The 18706-nt window shown below is 42.7% G+C and overlaps 1 protein-coding gene across 3 annotated transcripts in view; it reads right to left on the bottom strand.

The window, feature by feature from the left end:
- ncapd3 (non-SMC condensin II complex, subunit D3) overlaps positions 1-18706 on the bottom strand; it is a 269184-nt gene that overhangs the window by 80672 nt on the left and 169806 nt on the right. For 2 of the 3 annotated variants that reach the window (XM_059956769.1, XM_059956771.1), the window contains 3 exons: positions 13680-13787; positions 9048-9159; positions 1789-1884 (listed from right to left, as the gene is read on the bottom strand). In XM_059956769.1, coding sequence (XP_059812752.1) covers positions 1789-1884; positions 9048-9159; positions 13680-13787 — 316 coding nt within the window. The remainder of the gene's footprint in view (positions 1-1788; positions 1885-9047; positions 9160-13679; positions 13788-18706) is intronic. The other variant, XM_059956770.1, reaches the window with a different exon arrangement.

Here is an 18706-nt window from a genome sequence, read left to right as displayed (position 1 = left end):
CGAGAATGGTACCAGAGGATTGGAGGGAGGCGAATGTTGTCCCCTTGTTTAAAAAAGGTAGTAGGGATAGTCCAGGTAATTATAGACCAGTGAGCCTTACGTCTGTAGTGGGAAAGCTGTTGAAAAAGATTCTTAGAGATAGGATCTATGGACATTTAGAGAATCATGGTCTGATCAGGGACAGTCAGCATGGCTTTGTGAAGGGCAGACCGTGTCTAACAAGCCTGATAGAATTCTTTGAAGAGGTGACCAGGCATATAGATGAGAGTAGTGCAATGGATGTGATCTACATGGATTTTAGTAAAGCATTTGTTAAAGTTCCACACAGTAGGCTTATTCAGAAAGTCAGAAGGCATGGGATCCAGGGAAGTTTGGCCAGGTGGATTCAGAATTGGCTTGCCTGCAGAATGCAGAGGGTCGTGGTGGAGGGAGTATATTCAGATTGGAGGGTTGTGACTAGTGGTGTCCCACAAGGACCTGTTCTGGGACCTCTACTTTTCGTGATTTTTATTGACGAACTGGGTGTGGGGGTAGAAAGGTGGGTTGGCAAGTTTGCAGACGACACAAAGGTTGGTGGTGTTGTAGATAGTGTAGAGGATTGTCGAAGATTGCAGAGAGACATTGATAGGATGCAGAAGTGGGCTGAGAAGTGGCAGATGGAGTTCAACCCGGAGAAGTGTGAGGTGGTACACTTTGGAAGGACAAACTCCAAGGCAGAGGGATCTGGGGGTACATGTGCACAGATCCCTGAAAGTTGCCTCACAGGTAGATAGGGTAGTTAAGAAAGCTTATGGGGTGTTAGTTTTCATAAGTTGAGGGATAGAGTTTAAGAGTCATGAGGTAATGATGCAGCTCTATAAAACTCTAGTTAGGCCACACTTGGAGTACTGTGTCCAGTTCTGGTTGCCTCACTATAGGAAGGATGTGGAAGCATTGGAAAGGGTACAGAGGAGATTTACCAGGATGCTGTCTGGTTTAGAAAGTATGCAATATGATCAGAGATTAAGGGAGCTAGGGCTTTACTCTCTGGAGAGAAGGAAGATGAAAGGAGACATGATAGAGGTATACAATATATTAAGAGGAATAGATAGAGCAGACAGCCAGCACCTCTTCCCCAGGGCACCACTGCTCAGTACAAGAGGACATGGCTTTAAGGTAAGGGGTGGGAAGTTCAACGGGGATATTAGAGGAAGGCTTTTTTCACTCAAAGAGTGTTTGGTGCGTGGAACAGTGCTGGAGGCAGGTACACTAGTGAAATTTAAGAGACTACTGGACAGGTATATGGAGGAATTTAAGGTGGGGGGTTTATATGGGAGGAAGGGTTTAAGGGTCAGCACAACATTGTGGGCCAAAGGGCCTGTACTGTGCTGTGTTCTAAAAAGTCTCTGGCTATCCATACGTACTATCTATGCCTCTTAGCATCATGTACTTCTCTATCAAGTTAGCTCTCATTCTCCGTGTTGTAGGCATAACTTTTCTGTACAATGTAAGTTGGTGCATCAGTAAAACAATATATTTTCTCTGTCTGAAAGTTAATCAGTGTGCAAGGAGCTATTCTCATTCTCTATCAAAGGTAAATATTTTTCTAATGTAAATTTTCACAGCTACTAGCAAATAACTCCAATCTTTCTTCAGTCTCACCCTTCACCATTTTATTCTGATTGTAACTGGAGTGTTAATAAAATAATCATAATTTGATTTCAGTATCTCAGATCAGAGGGAAGATGCGTGGAATAGTATAAAGAACAATAGAAGTTCACTAGCAAATCTAGACAACAGTGGCCTTACCCAGAGTGAAAAAGGCATGTGCTCGGACAACAGAAGATACCGAAGCAGATCCTGAAAGTTCATTAAGGAGCTGTGAAGCTGGGAGATAATCGCCATCTGATATAATAGCCAACAAAGGAAATACTTGTGATTGAATAATTTAACATATCAGACAGAAATACTTCAGATAATGTCTTTCCGCATATTAATATAACCTTATTTCCAACTTTAGAAACTTAAGTATCAAAAGAGTTTGACTGTAATTAAAATTTTCAAAATTAAATCACTAGAAAACTAACACTGTTAACATGTTTTAATCATTATGATACACATATTCATGAGAGAGAGAGAGAGAGAGAGAGAGAGAATGAATGTGAACGAATCTCTCTTAACACGATGTTTCATACTTCTTCAACACAAAAATAGCAAATAATTAACTACAGGTTCAATTGCTATATTTGCCTACTTTAACATTTGGAATATTGTCTGCAAAATTTACAGAATGACGTATGTACAATGGAAGCTCATCCCAATTAGCAGAACACCTTTGAATGTTCAGTGCTGGTGTTTGATCCAAAAGCCTCTGAGTACAAACTGCAGTCACCTAAAATATATCCCTTCTTACTGTGTTGAGGGATGGCCACATGAATCTACAACTGGACAGAATATTAAATGGCAAAACAGATTTGTCTTGAATTGTGTATGAAATAGCAGGAATACCTCTTTAACAAAATACTAACATTGATTAATAACAGAAACATTCATTTAATCTCTTCCTGTGTAGTTTTAATGGGACAGAATTGGAATGCCCCACACCTAATGATTGGTTTCACTAGCCACAAAGTATCAGCTGGAAGTAACTTCAGAATGATCCCTTTAAAACTTGAAAAAAGCAAAGTTAAATTAAATGGACATTGGACTCTTAACCAGCAATTAAAAATTTCAGGTCAAGCAGAAGTTTGGGTTTATATTTGTAATGTAGATGAACAGATAATTTAAAAATCACAACTTAAACTGTGCATTCCTTGGACATGATGGCCTGCAGACCCATGTTCCAGAAGAAGCAGCTGCAGAGATCGTGGAAAAGTTACTTCTGAGATTGAACAATTTTCCAGATTCTGGAAGGATTGCTGCAGATCGAATCATGGCAAGTGTAACACTCTTACTCCAGAAAAGAGGGAAAAAGAATGCCTTTGGGCAGCACGGTAGCACAGTGATCAGCATAATGCAATGCTATTACAGCATCAGCGTCCTGAGCTCAACTCCCACACTCTGTAGGAGTTCGCAAGTTCTCCCACTGACCACATGGGTTTCGTCCAGCTGCTCCAGTTTCTTCCCACGTTCCAGATATGGATGGGTTAGTAGGTTACTTGGCAACTTGGGTGCAAGTGGGCGGCGCTGACTTGTTGGGCCAGAAGGGTCTGTTACTGTGCTGTATCTCTATATAAACTTTTAAAAAAGCAGGGCCCCAAAAACCAAACAAACCCATCTGTCATCAAAAAACTGGAGGAGTTCATTAAGGAACTAAATGCTAAACCATTAACATGTTTTTTTTTAACTTTCAGTTTATTATCTCCAATACTTAATTTAAAAAATCTTTACATTCTTTTATTTAATTTTTATATTATTTACCTCTTTTTTGAGATCAGAAACAAAGTGTCAGAGAATCATAGAAACTTACTGCACTTCTTTGGCACACCTCATCTATGCTGATGCCCATGTTATTTGCATTTGCCCACATTAGGTATGTATCCCTCTACACCTTTACACATAAGTACCTGTCCAAATATCTTTTGGAACATTTTAATTCTATCTGCTTCTGGCAGCTTGTTCCAGGTATTAAACATCCTCTGTAAGGAACTTACTCCTCAGACTTCTTCCACATTTCTCGCTCTCAACTGCAACCTGTGCCCTCTAGTTTATACAATGTTGGCACTTGAAAGCATGGCGACACTTGCAAGCTGCCCTCAGCACATTCGCGACAAAAACGTCTTGACATACATGTGACATAAAGTTAATCTCTCTCTTCAATCTAATCTATTCCTCTGCCTAAGAAGAAAGGCTCTGACCAACATAAAGTATGAAGTGATTCATTTTGTAAGGTCACACTTGAAGGATTCTTAGCAGTGTGGAGAAACAAAAGGATCTTGGGGTCTATGTCCATAGATTCCTCAAAGTTGCAGAGCAAATTGATAGGGTGGTTAAGAATGTGTATGGTGTGTTGGCCTTCATTAGTCAGGGGACTGAGCTCAAGAGCTGCGAGGTAATGTTGCAGCCTTATAAAACCTTGGTTAGACCATACCTGGGGGTATGTGTTCAGTTCCTGTCACCTCATTATAGGAAGAATGGGGAAGCTTTAGAGAGAGTGTTGAGGAGATTTACCAGGACACTGCCTCGATTAGAGAGCATGTCTTATGAGCAAAGGTTGGGCTTTTCTCTTTGGAGTTAAGGTGAGGCAACTTGATAGAGATGTACAAGAAATAGATAGATTGGAAAGCCAGTGCCCTTTTCCAAGGGAGGCAAGACCTAACATGAGAGCATACTTTTAAGATGATTAGAGGAAAGAATAGTTGTGTTTGGGGGGGGGAGGGGGAGGAAGAGTAATGTCATAGAACATAGAATAGTACAGCACATTACAGGCCCTTCAGCCCACAATGTTGTGCCGACCCTCAAAACCTGCCTCACATATAACCCGCCCACTTTAAATTCCTCCATATACCTGTCTAGTAGTCTCTTAAACTTCACTAGTGTATCTGCCTCCACCACTGACTCAGGCAGTGCATTCCACGCACCAACCACTCTGAGTAAAAAACCTTCCTCTAATATCCCCCTTGAACTTCCCACCCCTTACCTTAGTCATGTCCTCTTGTACTGAGCAGTGGTGCCCTGGGGAAGAGGCGCTGGCTGTCCACTCTGCCTATTCCTCTTAATATCTTGTACACCTCTGTCATGTCTCCTCTCATCCTCCTTCTCTCCAAAGAGTAAAGCCCTAGCTCCCTTAATCTCTGATCATAATCCATACTCTCTAAACCAGGCAGCATCCTGGTAAATCTCCTCTGTACCCTTTCCAATGCTTCCACATCCTTCCTATAGTTAGGCGACCAGAACTGGAACTCCAAGTGTGGCCTAACTAGAGTTTTATAGAACTGCATCATTACATCACGTCTCTTAAACTCTATCCCTCGACTTAAGAAAACTAACACCCCATAAGCTTTCTTAACTATCCTATCTACCTGTGAGGCAACTTTCAGGGATGTGTGGACATGTACCCCCAGATCTCTCTGCTCCTCCACACTACCAAGTATCCTGCCATTTACTTTGTACTCTGCCTTGGGAGTTTGTCCTTCCAAAGTGTACCACCTCACACTTCTCCGGGTTGAACTCCATCCGCTACTTCTCAGCCCACTTCTGCATCCTATCAATGTCTCTCTGCAATCTGCGACAATCCTCTACACCATCTACAACACCACCAACCTTTGTGTCGTCTGCAAACTTGCCAACCCAGCCTTCTACCCCCACATCCAGGTCGTTAATAAAAATCACAAAAAGTAGAGGTCCCAGAACAGATTCTTGTGGGACACCACTAGTCACAACCCTCCAATCTGAACGTACTCTCTCCATCACGACCCTCTGCAGGCAAGCCAATTCTGAATCCACCTGGGCAAACTTCACTGGTCCCATGCCTTCTGACTTTCTGAATAAACCTACCATTGTGGACCCTTGTCAAATGCCTTACTAAAATCCATGTAGATCACATCCACTGCACTACCCTCATCTATATGCCTGGTCACCTCCTCAAAGAACTCTATCAGGCTTGTTAGACACGATCTGCCCTTCACAAAGCCATGCTGACTGTCCCTGATCAGACCATGATTCTCTAAATGCCCATAGATCCTATCTCTAAGCTTTCCAACAGCTTTCTCACCACAGACGTAAGGCTCACTGGTCTGTAATTACCTGGACTATCCCTACTACCTTTTTTGAACAAGGGGACAACATTTGCCTCCCTCCAATCCTCCAGTATCATTCCTGTGGACAATGAGAACTTAAAGATCCTAGCCAGAGGCTCAGCAATCTCTTCCCTCACCTCGTGCAGCAGCCTGGGGAATATTCCGTCAGGCCCCAGGGACTTAGCCATCTTGATGTATTTTAGCAACTCCAACACCTCCTCTCCCTTAATATCAATATGCTCCAGAACATCAACCTCACTCATATTGTCCTCACCATCATCAAGTTCCCTCTCAGTGGTGTATACTGAAGAGAAGTATTCATTGTGGACCTCGCTCACTTCCACAGTCTCCAGGCACATCTTTCCACTTTTCTCTCTAATCGGTCCTACCTTCACTCCTGTCATCCTTTTGTTCTTCACATAATTGAAGAATGCCTTGGGGTTTTCCTTTACCCTACTTGCCAAGGCCTTCTCATGCCCCCTTCTTGCTCTTCTCAGCCCCTTCTTAAGCTCCTTTCTTGCTACCCTATATTCCTCAATAGACCCATCTGATCCTTGCTTCCTAACCCTCATGTATGCTGCCTTCTTCCACCTGACTAGATTTTACACTTCACTTTCCACTTCACCCTACCATTCTTTATTTTCCTCACCGGGACAAATTTATCCCTAACATCCTATAAGAGATCCTTAAACATTGACCACATGTCCATAGTGCATTTCCCTGAAAAAACATCATCCCAGTTCACACCCGCAAGTTGTAGCCTTATAGCCTCATAACTTGCCCTTCCCCAATTAAAAATTTTCCTGTCCTCTCTGATTCTATCTTTTTCCATGATAATGCTAAAGGTCAGGGAGCCGTGATCACTGTCCCCCAGATGCTCACCCACTGACAGATCTGTGACCTGACCCGGTTAGCTACCTAATACTAAATCTAGTATTGCATTCCCCCTAGTCAGCTTGTCAACATACTGTGACAGGAATCCATCCTGGACACACTTAACAAACTCTGCCCCATCTAAACCCTTGGAACTAATCAAGTGCCAATCAATATTAGGGAAGTTAAAGTCACCCATGATAACAACCCTGTTATTTTTGCACCTTTCCAAAATCTGCCTCCCAATCTGCTCCTCGGTATCTCTGCTGCTACCAGGGGGCCTATAGAATACCCCCAGTAGAGTAAGTGTTCCTGACTTCCACCCATACTGACTCAAAAGAGGATCTTGCTACATTACCCACCCCTTCTGTAGTTGTAATAATATCCCTGACCAGTAAAGCCACCCCCCTCTCTATCCCTTTTAAAGCACTGAAATCCAGGAATATTGAGAATCCATTCCTGCCCTGGTGCCAGCCAAGTCTCCGTAATGGCCACTACATCATAATTCCATGTATGTATCCAAGCTCTCAGTTCATCACCTTTGTTCCTGATGCTTCTTGCATTGAAGTACACACACTTTAGCCCTTCTACCTTACTACCGTTACACCCTTTATTCTGCTGCTCTTTCCTCAAAGCCTCTCTATATGTTAGATCTGGCTTTACTCCAAGCACTTCTTTCACTGCTCTATCGCTCCGGATCCCATCCCCCTTGCAAATTAGTTTAAACCCTCCCGAACCATGCTAGCAAACCTAACAGCAAGGATATTGCTCCCCCTCAAGTTCAGCTGCAACCCATCCAATCTGTACAGGTCCCACCTTCCCCAGAAGAGATCCCAAAGGTCCAAAAATCTAAAACCCTGCACCAACTCCTCAGCCACGCATTCAACTGCCATCTCCTCCAATTCTTACCAGTACAATCACGTAGCACTGGCAGCAATCCTGAGAACGCCACCCTTGTGGTCCTGTTCTTCAGCCTTCTACCTAGTTCCCGAAACTCACACTTCAGGACCTCATCCCTCTTCCTGCCTATGTCGTTGGTCCCAACATGTATCATGACTTCTGGTTGCTTTCCCTCTCATACCAGGATGTCATGCACCCGGTCAGAGACATCCCGGACCCTGACACCCGGGAGGCAACAAACCATGTGGGTTTCCTTCTCACGTCCACAAAATCTCCTGTCTGCTCCCCTGACTATAGTTTCCAATGACGACAGCTCTCCTCTTCTCCGCCCCATCCTTCTGGACCACAGGGTCAGACTCAGAGCCAGAGGCAAGTTTTTTTGAAACATAGAGTGTTGGGTATGTGGTAGATATATTAGGGCACTTAAGAGGCTCTTAGGTCGGCACATGGAAAATGGAGGGCTATGTGGGAAAGAAGGGTTAGATTAATCTTGGAGTACGTTAAAAAGTCAGCACCATATCATTAGCTGAAAGGCCTGAATTGTGCTGTAATATTCTCTGTTCTATTCTGACTATTGCTCTCAAAGGTTTTATGAAGCTCCATAAAAGTTACCTCCCAGTGAAAATAAAACAAGCCAATCCAATCTCTTACACCTACAGCCCCATGTACATCCTGGTGAATCACTTCTGCACTCTCCGTCATTGATACGACATCAGTCCTGCAGTGCGACAACCACAATTGTACGTGATGTAGCCTAACAAATGTTTTGTACAATACAGTATGATGTCCCAACTCTTGCACTTAATGCTTGGCTTATGAAGGCAAGCATACCAAATGGCTTTTTCTAGTATCTTATCCACTTATGTTACCACCTTCAAGGAGCTATGGATTTGCACCCCAAGGCCTCTCTGTGTATCAATGCTCTTAACATCCCTATCATTTGCTATATAGTATGTGCCCTACCAGAATCTGATCTCCCAAAATGCATAACATGACATTTATCTGTAAGGTAATGCACTTATCAGTTTAGAATGATTCATATCCACTGCTCTTGCAAAGGAAGGAGTTTGAAGAAAGACTATTGACCTGAAACATTATATGTCTCTCTCTCTTTACAGAAGCAACCCAACCCTCTGAGTACTTCAAAAGTTTTCTGATAGTTTGTTTTCATCAACAGATTTTAATTTTTGCTTTGATAACCCACTGCTCTCCTTAACCTCTTTCTTTTCATAGATATGAACGACTGACACCTTCAACCTTGCATTATTTTATTTATTTATAGATGCAGCATGGATAGGCCTTTTCGGCCCAGTCAGCTATGCCACCTAGCAACCCACCTATTTAACGCTAGCCTAATCACAGCACAATTTACAATGACCAATTAACCTAACTTTTGACTGTGGGAGAAAACCAGAGCACTGGGAGCAAATCCACGCGGTTACGGGGAAAATATTCAAACTTCTTACAAATGGCGCTGTAATTGAACTCTTAACTAGAATACATAGGAGTGATTTTACCATCTTGATTGATACACTTCTAGCAATAGAGAGTTCTCACCCGAACCTAAACTGGGAGAAGCAAGAAATGATTGAACCAGAAGGAAGATCCGTTTCTCCACTTTTCCAGGACACAACTGTGCTGCCTCACCAAGCGTGAAAAGGTGTTTCACCTGAGGGAATACAAAATGTTACAACTGAATTCAGCAAATCCAAAGCTATTCCCACAGGATTCAGAAGCGTCACTTGAAAACGCAACAAAGTGCATTAGAACATGCTTTCCTACCACCATGTTCCACTACTCACTGGAGTAAAGGAATGAATATTGTTAACCAAATGCAACAAGGTTCATAAGTGTGGGGGGCATTAGATCCGACTGTTTAATTCATATTTTCTTTGCAGTTTAACAATGAATAGTTTGCTGTTCAGTATGTTCCCTTGTGGTTACACTTGTACGATTCTGGAAAGCTCTGGAAGCTTCTCTGGTGCTGCATTACTAATCTGATTGGCTGACTCGTTACAAGGTGATAAGACACAGGAGCAAAATTAGGCCTTTTGGCCCATGGAGTCTGGTCCACCACTTCATCATGGCTGATTTATTTCCTTCTCAGCCCAAATCTCCCGCCCTCTCCACGTATCCCTTCATGTCCTGATCAATCAAGAATCTGTCAACCTCTGCCTCAAATATATCCAATGACCTGGTCTCCTGGCAATGAATTTCACACATTTACTAAGCTCTGGCTGAAGAAATTCCTCCTCCAATTTAGTTTAAAAGTAAATATGCAAAGAGATAGGTCTTGTCCATGTGTTGCCATTCTAAATTGGAGAAAGGCCAATTCTGATGGTACCAGAAAGGATCTGGCAAGAGTAGATCAACGCTTAATAAAGTAATCGTGAAGCAACAAGTTTTGCGCCTCTTTCCTGACTTCTGAAAGAATCTTAGAATAAAGACATCAGAATTCAACAAGGGGAAACATACAATTCTTAAAGTATACATTCACCTTTACAAGGATGTAATAATGCATGGAGAGAACAAAGAGGCTCATGGAAGGGAGCGGATGGAATACATATTGAGAGTAGCAGGGGGAGATAGTCAGCAGGTGACTGGGGAAAGGTGGGGAAGAAGGGTATGAACAGAGTGAGTTCCTTGATCAGAATAAGGGGAAGGAGAGACAGGAAAAGCAAGAGCAAAATACACTCTTAAATCATGCCTAACAATGTTACATACCCCGTGGGTATCTTGTGACTGTCTTATGACCATGAAGTAATTGAGTATCTGGTGAGCATAATGTAATGGTCTTGTGATGGTGGGGTGATGTAATTTCCCGCCAGTGTGAGGTCACATGATGTAATTTCCCCGCCAGTGAGGTCATTTGATGGCCTGTTCCAACAGATATAAAACGGGAAAGCCTTGCTGTGACGCAGGTTAGTTTCTTGCTTAATTCGTCAGTTACTCCGTTATGCTGCGTATTTGGTCTCATGACAGTTTTGTTTTAAAGTGGAGTTTTACTTTCTATTGTAAGTTGTGCCGGCAGTTTTTAAAATCACTGCCAGTTATGTTTGATGTATCTTCGGTTTAATTTTAAAGTCTAAGTATCGGAAAGCGAAGATTTGCCAAAGTGCTGGAACCTGAAGGTTCGAGTAAAGTTGGTGTCGTTGGCGGTAATACAGGATTGACCTTGTTGGTTCTTTGTTCAAGGAAGTAGTAACCTGCATCCGAGATAGCCCCTGCATTTGTGAAAGCAGAAAGGGTTGGGGCAGCGTTATTCATCAAGGAAAAGGTCAGTTCCTTCAAGCCGTTTTTATTTCCTTCATCGTAAATCCTTCGGGCAAGGCATATTTCGGCTGGGATCAGCAGTAACGCCACATTGTCGAGGAAATCGTTACTTCAAGAAAGTCTCTCCTAATTGACTGTGTAAATCATTTGGACTTCTCATTTATCGCTTTAAGAACTGTTCAAGTTGCTGCATAGCAGTTAACTTCCAGTTAAGTTAGTCGTTTGTTTACTTTTCATTTGTTGTTGAGTTGAGATTAAATAAATGTTTCTTTGTTTATAAAAACCTGTCTCAATTCTATATTCATTGTTGTCGTATCATAACAACAATCACATTTTGATTTTTTAAAACTTGAAAATGATGTATTCACTATTTATGTAAATTTATGCTACTGGTGTAATTTTATACAGATTTTACTGTGTGACAGTGTCCCACCTTATTGATTAGGTAATGACATACCTACAGGATCCAAGGAAAAGTGGCAAATTAAAGTTATAGTTCACTCAGTGGCAGAATGGAAGGGTTAATGGACATTTTAATGATTGCAAGTCTGTAAGGCCCTCAGTGTTAAATCACTTGCTTTCTATGGCATTAGTAATAATTTGGATTTAAGGAGCTATAATTAAGGAGTTTACAGACTCCATCAGAGTTCGATTGATACCAAAGAACACCACTGAAGACCTCCACATATTTAAGCAGCACTGAACAGCCACTCCAAACATATTGGGGAAACAAGTACTGAGAAATGAGATTAAGTAAAATACAGCATCTATTGCTCAATATTTGCTTTCTCTATCATAAATTTCCACAATTCTGATTTTATAAAATTATATGAGGTACACAATGCTTTTGGAGTTTTCTTCTTTGACATAGTAGCTACAGAGGCAGGCCCATAATCAATACTTTAAAGTATGTCAATTTCAAATTTTTGAGATTTATCTCCTTATAAGCAGCCTCAAAACAAAATAAAAACCCATTAAAAAAAAGACCGTCAAACATCTAACGAACAGAAAAACACCCAATTTGTGCAAACAATAAAAATAAGCAAATAACATTTAAACTGAAGTTTACGAAAATGAATGTAATGATGCAGCTCTATAAAACTCTAGTTAGGCCACACTTGGAGTACTGTGCCCAGTTCTGGTCGCCTCACTACAGGAAGGATGTGGAAGCACTGGAAAGGGTACAGAGGAGATTTGCCAGGATGCTGCCTGGTTTAGAGAGTATGGATTATGATCAGAGATTAAGGGAGCTAGGGTTTTACTCTCTGGAGAGAAGGAGGATGAGAGGAGACATGATAGAGGTGTACAAGATATTAAGAAGAATAGACAGAGTGGACAGCCAGCACCTCTTCCCCAGGGCACCACTGCTCAGAACAAGAGGACATGGCTTTAAGGTAAGGGGAGGGAAGTTCAAGGGGGATATTAGAGGAAGGTTTTTCACTCAGAGAGTGGTTGGTGCGTGGAATGCACTGCCTGAGTCAGTGGTGGAGGCAGATACACTAGTGAAGTTTAAGAGACTACTAGACAGGTATATGGAGGAATTTAAGGTGGGGGGTTATATGGGAGGCAGTGTTTGAGGGTCGGCACGACAATGAGGGCCGGAGGGCCTGTAATGTGCTGTACTATTCTATGTTCTATGAATCCACAGCAATGAAGCCAACCATCACTGCAGCTGATCTAGGAGCCCGTTAGTTGCAGGCCATAGCTTCAGCTCAGCACAGAAACGAGTAAACTTTGTGGGGAGCAAGCTGAACATTGGCCCTTCCCTCACCTTCAGCCCCAACATTCTGAACTTTTCAACCTTGCCCAGCACTTAAATCAGCCAAACCTCAGGATGTGACTTGTTCTCAGACCCAGGACCTGCCACTTCGATATGCTCTTGGGTCCAGGACACACTGCCTCGATTTGGCCCATGCCCAACCTGTCCAATCTGGCCTGGTGCTTAAATCGGCTAAACAGCACCCTGCTCTTGGGCCCGGGCCCTGCCGATACGATTCTGCCTCACCTCAGTCCTGTCACTTCGAATCGCCTCCAAGGCTGCTCTAGCAAAGGCCAAACAGTGGCTCATTCCTCCCTCTCAGGCCTGGGTCCTGCCACAACCATCCTACACCCTCAAGGCTTCAGTTTATACAGCAAAAATGCTTGGTCATACAGGCAATTCAAAAGCTCAACTTAGAAAGGGAAGTTAAAGGCCAGTGATTGCAGTGATGGTTTCCAAGAAAAAGTGTAATTAATAAAGTAATTAATAGTTTCATTGAAGACATGAACATTATCATTGAGGAGAGACGTGGTGGCAAAAAAGTGAGTAAGAATATTAGAATCATTGAATAGTCTCACTAAATCTTACAGCTCAGGTGGCTGCTATTTGACCAGATGTGCTCAAGATGTCCTTTGAAAGCACTGTTCAATTTAGTCCCTTTCACTGGGTTTTCCACTAACCCTACAAATTTGTCCACTTCAACTACATGTTCAAAAGCCTTATGAAAGTTAGTGATTTATCTGACTCAGCCTCTATTTCAGTAACTTAACAATCTTCTGAAGTCTAGAACCAGAATGCACAGCCTCAGAATAAAAGAATGTCCCTTTTGAACAGAGATGAGGAGGAACAGAAATGACGGGGGGGGGGGGGGGGCGGGGGCTACTGCACGGGACTGAAAGAAGCTGTAAATTTAGTTGGCTCCATCTTGGTTAATTGGTTAATAGCTTACAAAGTACCCAGGACATCTTCAAGGAGTGGTGTCCTAGAAAGGCAGTGTCCATTATTAAGGACCTCCAGCACCCAGGGGATCCACGTCCACTCTATCTCGGTCTTAATGTGATTTTTATATGGGTGAGCATCAATAGCAAGTTTATTTATTTGATTTTATAGCACTGGAGAAAGTGAACTGAGTTTAATAGACAAGTTGTAAAACTTACCAACATACTTTCATCCACATGCCGAGTTCCTGCATTACTAAGAACAATATTAGAGATGTAAGCCTCGCAGATCATGATCAGCTTTCCACATACCTGATCCAGCAGGACCTAATACAGAAATAGTGTATCACTCAATAGTATCACAGCATTTAACAATAAAAATCATCTTCACAACACAGCTCCATTTAGGTAAAATGTTAAAAGCATCAGCAAGTAAGAGAAGGCTGAAGAGCAAGAGAGGAAATATCAGAGATTGTGTCTGTATAACATCAGGTACATCCACATCCACTGGATATCTACTATATTTGTGGGCGGCACAGTAGTTCAGCGGTTCACATAATGTTTTACAGTGTCAGTGATTGGGGTTCCATTCCCACTGCTGTAAGGAGTCCATACATTCTCCCCATGACATCGTGGGTTTCCTCCAGGTGCTCTGGCTTGCTCCCACATTCCAAAGATGTACAAGTTAGTGTTAGTAAGTTGTGGACATGTTATGTTGGCACTGGAAGCCTGCCGACACTTACAAGCTGCCCCCAGCACATCCTCTGATTGCAATGATCGTTGACACAAACAATGCATTTTACTGTATGTTTTGAAGTTTTGATGTATGTGTGACTAATATAGCCAATTTACATCTCTTTGTAATCTTTAGACTATACTATTTTAAACTCCATTTTGTGGAAACATTTTATACATGCATTAAATATTCATCCAATATAACTTTATTTTTTGCATGGAACATCAAATTCAGTCACATGAGCAGAGAGGAATTTTATGGATGATGTAAATATTGATGATGTTGACTATAGTGAGGAGAGTAGCCTTGGCTAGAACAATATTGATGAGTTGATAAAATGAGAAGATCAAAGGCAGATGGAATTTAATCCTGATAGGTGTGAGGTGATTGATAAGAAGACGATAGACACAAGAGGGCCCAAAGAAACATTGGGATATGGAGTACACAAGTGCAAGGATCCTGAAAATGACAGCACAGGCAGTTAAAGTCACTAAAAAGTGACTGTGGAGAGCATTCTGACAGGCTGCATCACTGTCTGGTACGGAGGGGCTACTGCACAGGACCGAAAAAAGCTGCAGAAGGTTGTAAGTCTAGCCAGCTCCATCTTGGGCACTAGCCTACAAAGTACCCAGGACAACTTTAGGGAGCGGTGTCTCAGAAAGGCAGCGTCTATTATTAAGAATCTCCAGAACCCAGGGCATGCCCTTTTCTCACTGTTACCATCAGGTTGGAGGTACAGAAGCCTGAAGGCACACACTCACCAATTCCTAAATCGACATCGAATCTTTGGACACTACCTCACTTTTTAAAAAAATATACAGTAATTCTGTTTTTGCACTTTTTAAAAATCTATTCAATATACGTAATTGATTTACTTCTTTATTATTCTTATTATGTTTTATATTATTTACTTTTTTTCTGTCTGCTAGATTATGTATCGCATTGAACTGCTGCTGCTAAATTAACAAATTTCACGTCACATGCCGGTGATAATAAACCTGATTCTGATTCAGCAATCTTGTACTCTTTACTCTGGGAACAATGTCTCATCAAGCTTGAGAAGGAGAGGATTCGCGGGCTTTTAAAGTTTTTTAAACGGCCAAACAATTGAGAGCGGAGGAGCTGAAGACAGTCGGTCAGCTAGTGCACTGTAAAAGAAGTTTCGTCTAGCGAAGCAGCCATCGTCAGAGTGGGACAACTTTGGCTCAACAGGCAGAGGTGAGGGTAGGCTCCGGTAAGTTGTTGTTGTAGTTGTTTTTTTTCTCATTCAACTTCTCTTTTAACTAGTAAGTTTAGAGAGAATGCCAGGCAGGATGTTGGAATGCTCCTCTTGCAGGACGTGGCAAGTCAAGGAGACCTATGGTCTCTTTGACAACAACACCTGCAAGAAGTGCATCCAGCTGCAACTCCTAACAAACCGCATTAGGGAACTGGAGCAGGAGCTGGATGACCTCAAGATCATTCGGGAGAATGAAGAGTTTGTAGACAGTAGTTTCAGGGAGGTAGTTACGCCAAAGGAGCAGGGCACAGGTAATTAAGTTACTGTCAGGTGAGGGAAGGGGAAAGGGCAGGCAGAGCAGGGTTCCCCTGTGGCCATTCCCCTCAACAAGTATACCGATTTGGATACTGTTGGGGCTGGGGATGACTTACCTGGGACAATTTGCGGCAGCCAGATCTCTGGCAGAGTCTGGTTCTGCAGTGCAGAAGGGAGGGTGGAAGAAAAGGAGAGCGGTAGTGATAGGGGACTCTATAGTTAGAGGTACAGACAGGAGGTTCTGTGGTCGTCACAGAGACTCCCGGATGGTTTGTTGCCTCCCGAGTGCCAGGGTCAGGGATGTCTCTAAATGCGTGCACAGCATTCTGAAGTGGGAGGGTGAGCAGCCAGATGTCATGGTACACATTGGTACCAATGACGTAGGAGGAAAGAGTGAGGAGGTCCTGAAGAGTGAGTATAGAGAGCTTGGTAAGAAGTTAAAAAGCAGGACTTCGAGGGTGGTAATCTCCGGATTGCTGCCTGTGCCACGTGCCAGTGAGGGTAGGAATAGGATGCTCTGGAGGATGAACACGTGGCTGAGGAACTGGTGTAGGGGGCAGGGTTTCAGATTTCAGGATCATTGGGACCTCTTCTGGGGCAGGTGGGACCTGTACAAGAGAGTCGGGTTACACCTGAACTACAGGGGAACCAATATCCTTGCAGGGAGGTTTGCTAGTGCTATTGGGGAGGGTTTAAACTCAATTTGCAAGGGGATGGGAACCAGAGTGCCAGAGCAGATAGTGGAGCTGGGGTGAAAATAAATTATGTTGAAAGTTCATGCAAAGACAGAAATAGAAGGGTTGTGTGTGGCGATAATAATCTTCTGAGGTGTGAATATTTCAATGTGAGGAGTACTGTGGGGAAGGCAGACGAGCTGTGGGCATGGATTGACACATGGAATTATGACATTATAGCCATTAGTGAAACTTGCCTACAGGAGGGGTAGGACTGGCAGCTTAATGTTCCAGGGTTCCGATGTTTCAGATGTGATAGAGGCAGAGGGATGAAGGGTGGGAGGGTGGCATTGCTAGTCAGGGGAAATGTTACAGCAGTGCTCAGGCAGGACAGATTAGAGGGCTTGTCTACCAAGGCCATATGGGTAGAGCTGAGAAACAGGAAAGATAGGACCACATTAATGGGGTTGTATTATAGACCACCCAATAGTCAGCAAGAATTGGAGGAGCAAATCTGCAGAGAGATAACAGACAACTGCAGGAAACATAAAGTTGTGATAGCAGGGGATTTTAATTTTCCATGTATTGATTGGGACTCCCATACTGTTAAAGGTCTAGACGGGTTAAAGTTTGTAAAATGTGTTCAGGAAAGTTTTCTAAATCAATATATAGAGGTACTGACTAGAGAGGATGCAATATTAGATCTCCTATAGGGAAACGAGTTAGGACAGGTGACGGAAGTATGTGTAGGGGAACACTTTGGTTCAAGTGATCACCATTAGTTTCAACTTGATCTTGGATAAAGATAGATCTGGTCCTCGGGTTGAGGTTCTAAACTGGAAAAAGGCCAAATTTGAAGAAATGAATAAGGATCTAAAAAGCATGGATTGGGACAGGTTGTTCTCTGGCAAGGATGTGATTGGTAAGCGGGAGGCCTTCAAAGGAGAAATTTTGGGAGTGTAGAGTTTGTATGTTCCTGTCAGGATTAAAGGCAAAGTGAATAAGAATACGAAACCTTGGTTCTCTAGGGATATTGGAACCCTGATAAAGAAGGAGAGATGTATGACATGTATAGGCAACAAGGAGCAAATAAGGTGCTTGAGGAGTATAAGAAGTGCAAGAAAATACTTAAGAAAGAAATCAGGAGGGCTAAAAGAAGACATGAGGTTGCTTTGGCAGTCAGGGTGAAGGATAATCCTAAGAGCTTCGACAGGTATGTTAAGAGCAAAAGGATAGTAAGGGATAAAATTGGTCCTCTTGAAGATCAGAGTGGTCGGCTATGTCTGGAACCAAAAGAAATGGGGGAGATCTTAAATGGGGTTTTTTGTGTCTGTATTTACTGAGGAAACTAGCATGGAGTTAATGGAAATAAGGCAAACAAGTAGTGAGGTCATGGAACCTATACAGTTTAAAGAGGAGGAGATGCTTGCTGTCTTGAGGCAAATCAGAGCAGATATATCCCCAGGACCTGACAGAGTATTCCCTCGGACCATGAAGGAGACTAGTTGAAATTGCAGGAGCCCTGGCAGATATATTTAAAATGTCAGTATCCACAGGTGAGGGGTCAGAGGACTGGAGGATAGCTCATGTTGTTCCGTTGTTTAAAAAAGGCTCTAAAAGTAATACGGGAAATTATAGGCTGACAAGTTTGACGCCAGTAGTAGGTAAATTATTGGAAGGAGTACCAAGAGATAGGGTTTACACGTATTTGTATAGACAGGGAGAGTCAACATGGCTTTGTGCATGGTAGGTCTTATTTAACCAATCTATTAAGAGTTTTTCGAGGAGGTTACCAGGAAAGTGGATGAAGGGAAGGCAGTGGATGTTGTCTACATGGACTTCAGTAAGGCCTTTGACAAGGTCCCGCATAGGAGGTTAGTTAGGAAGATTCAGTCGCTAGGTATACATGGAGAGGTAGTAAATAGGATTAGACATTGGCTTAATGGGAGAAGCCAGAGCGTGGTAGTGGAGGATTGCTACTCTGAGTGGAGGCCTGTGACTAGTGGTGTACCACAGGGATTAGTGCTGGGCCCATTGTTATTTGTCATCTATATCATTGATCTGGATGATAATGTGGTAAATTGGATCAGCAAATTTGCTGATGATACAAAGACTGGAGGCGTAGTGGACAGTGAGGAAGGTTTTCAAAGTTTGCAGAGGGATTTGGAACCAGCTGGCAAAATGTGCTGACAAATGGTAGATGGAATTTAATGCAGACAAGTATTGCACTTTGGAAGGACAAACCAAGGTAGAACATACAAGGTAAATGGTAGGACACCGAGGAGGGTAGTAGAACAGAGGG

This window comes from Hypanus sabinus, chromosome X2 (genome assembly GCF_030144855.1).
Source record: "Hypanus sabinus isolate sHypSab1 chromosome X2, sHypSab1.hap1, whole genome shotgun sequence".
NCBI classification, from domain to species: domain Eukaryota; kingdom Metazoa; phylum Chordata; class Chondrichthyes; order Myliobatiformes; family Dasyatidae; genus Hypanus; species Hypanus sabinus.
This window is presented reverse-complemented; position numbering and strand designations above follow the sequence as displayed.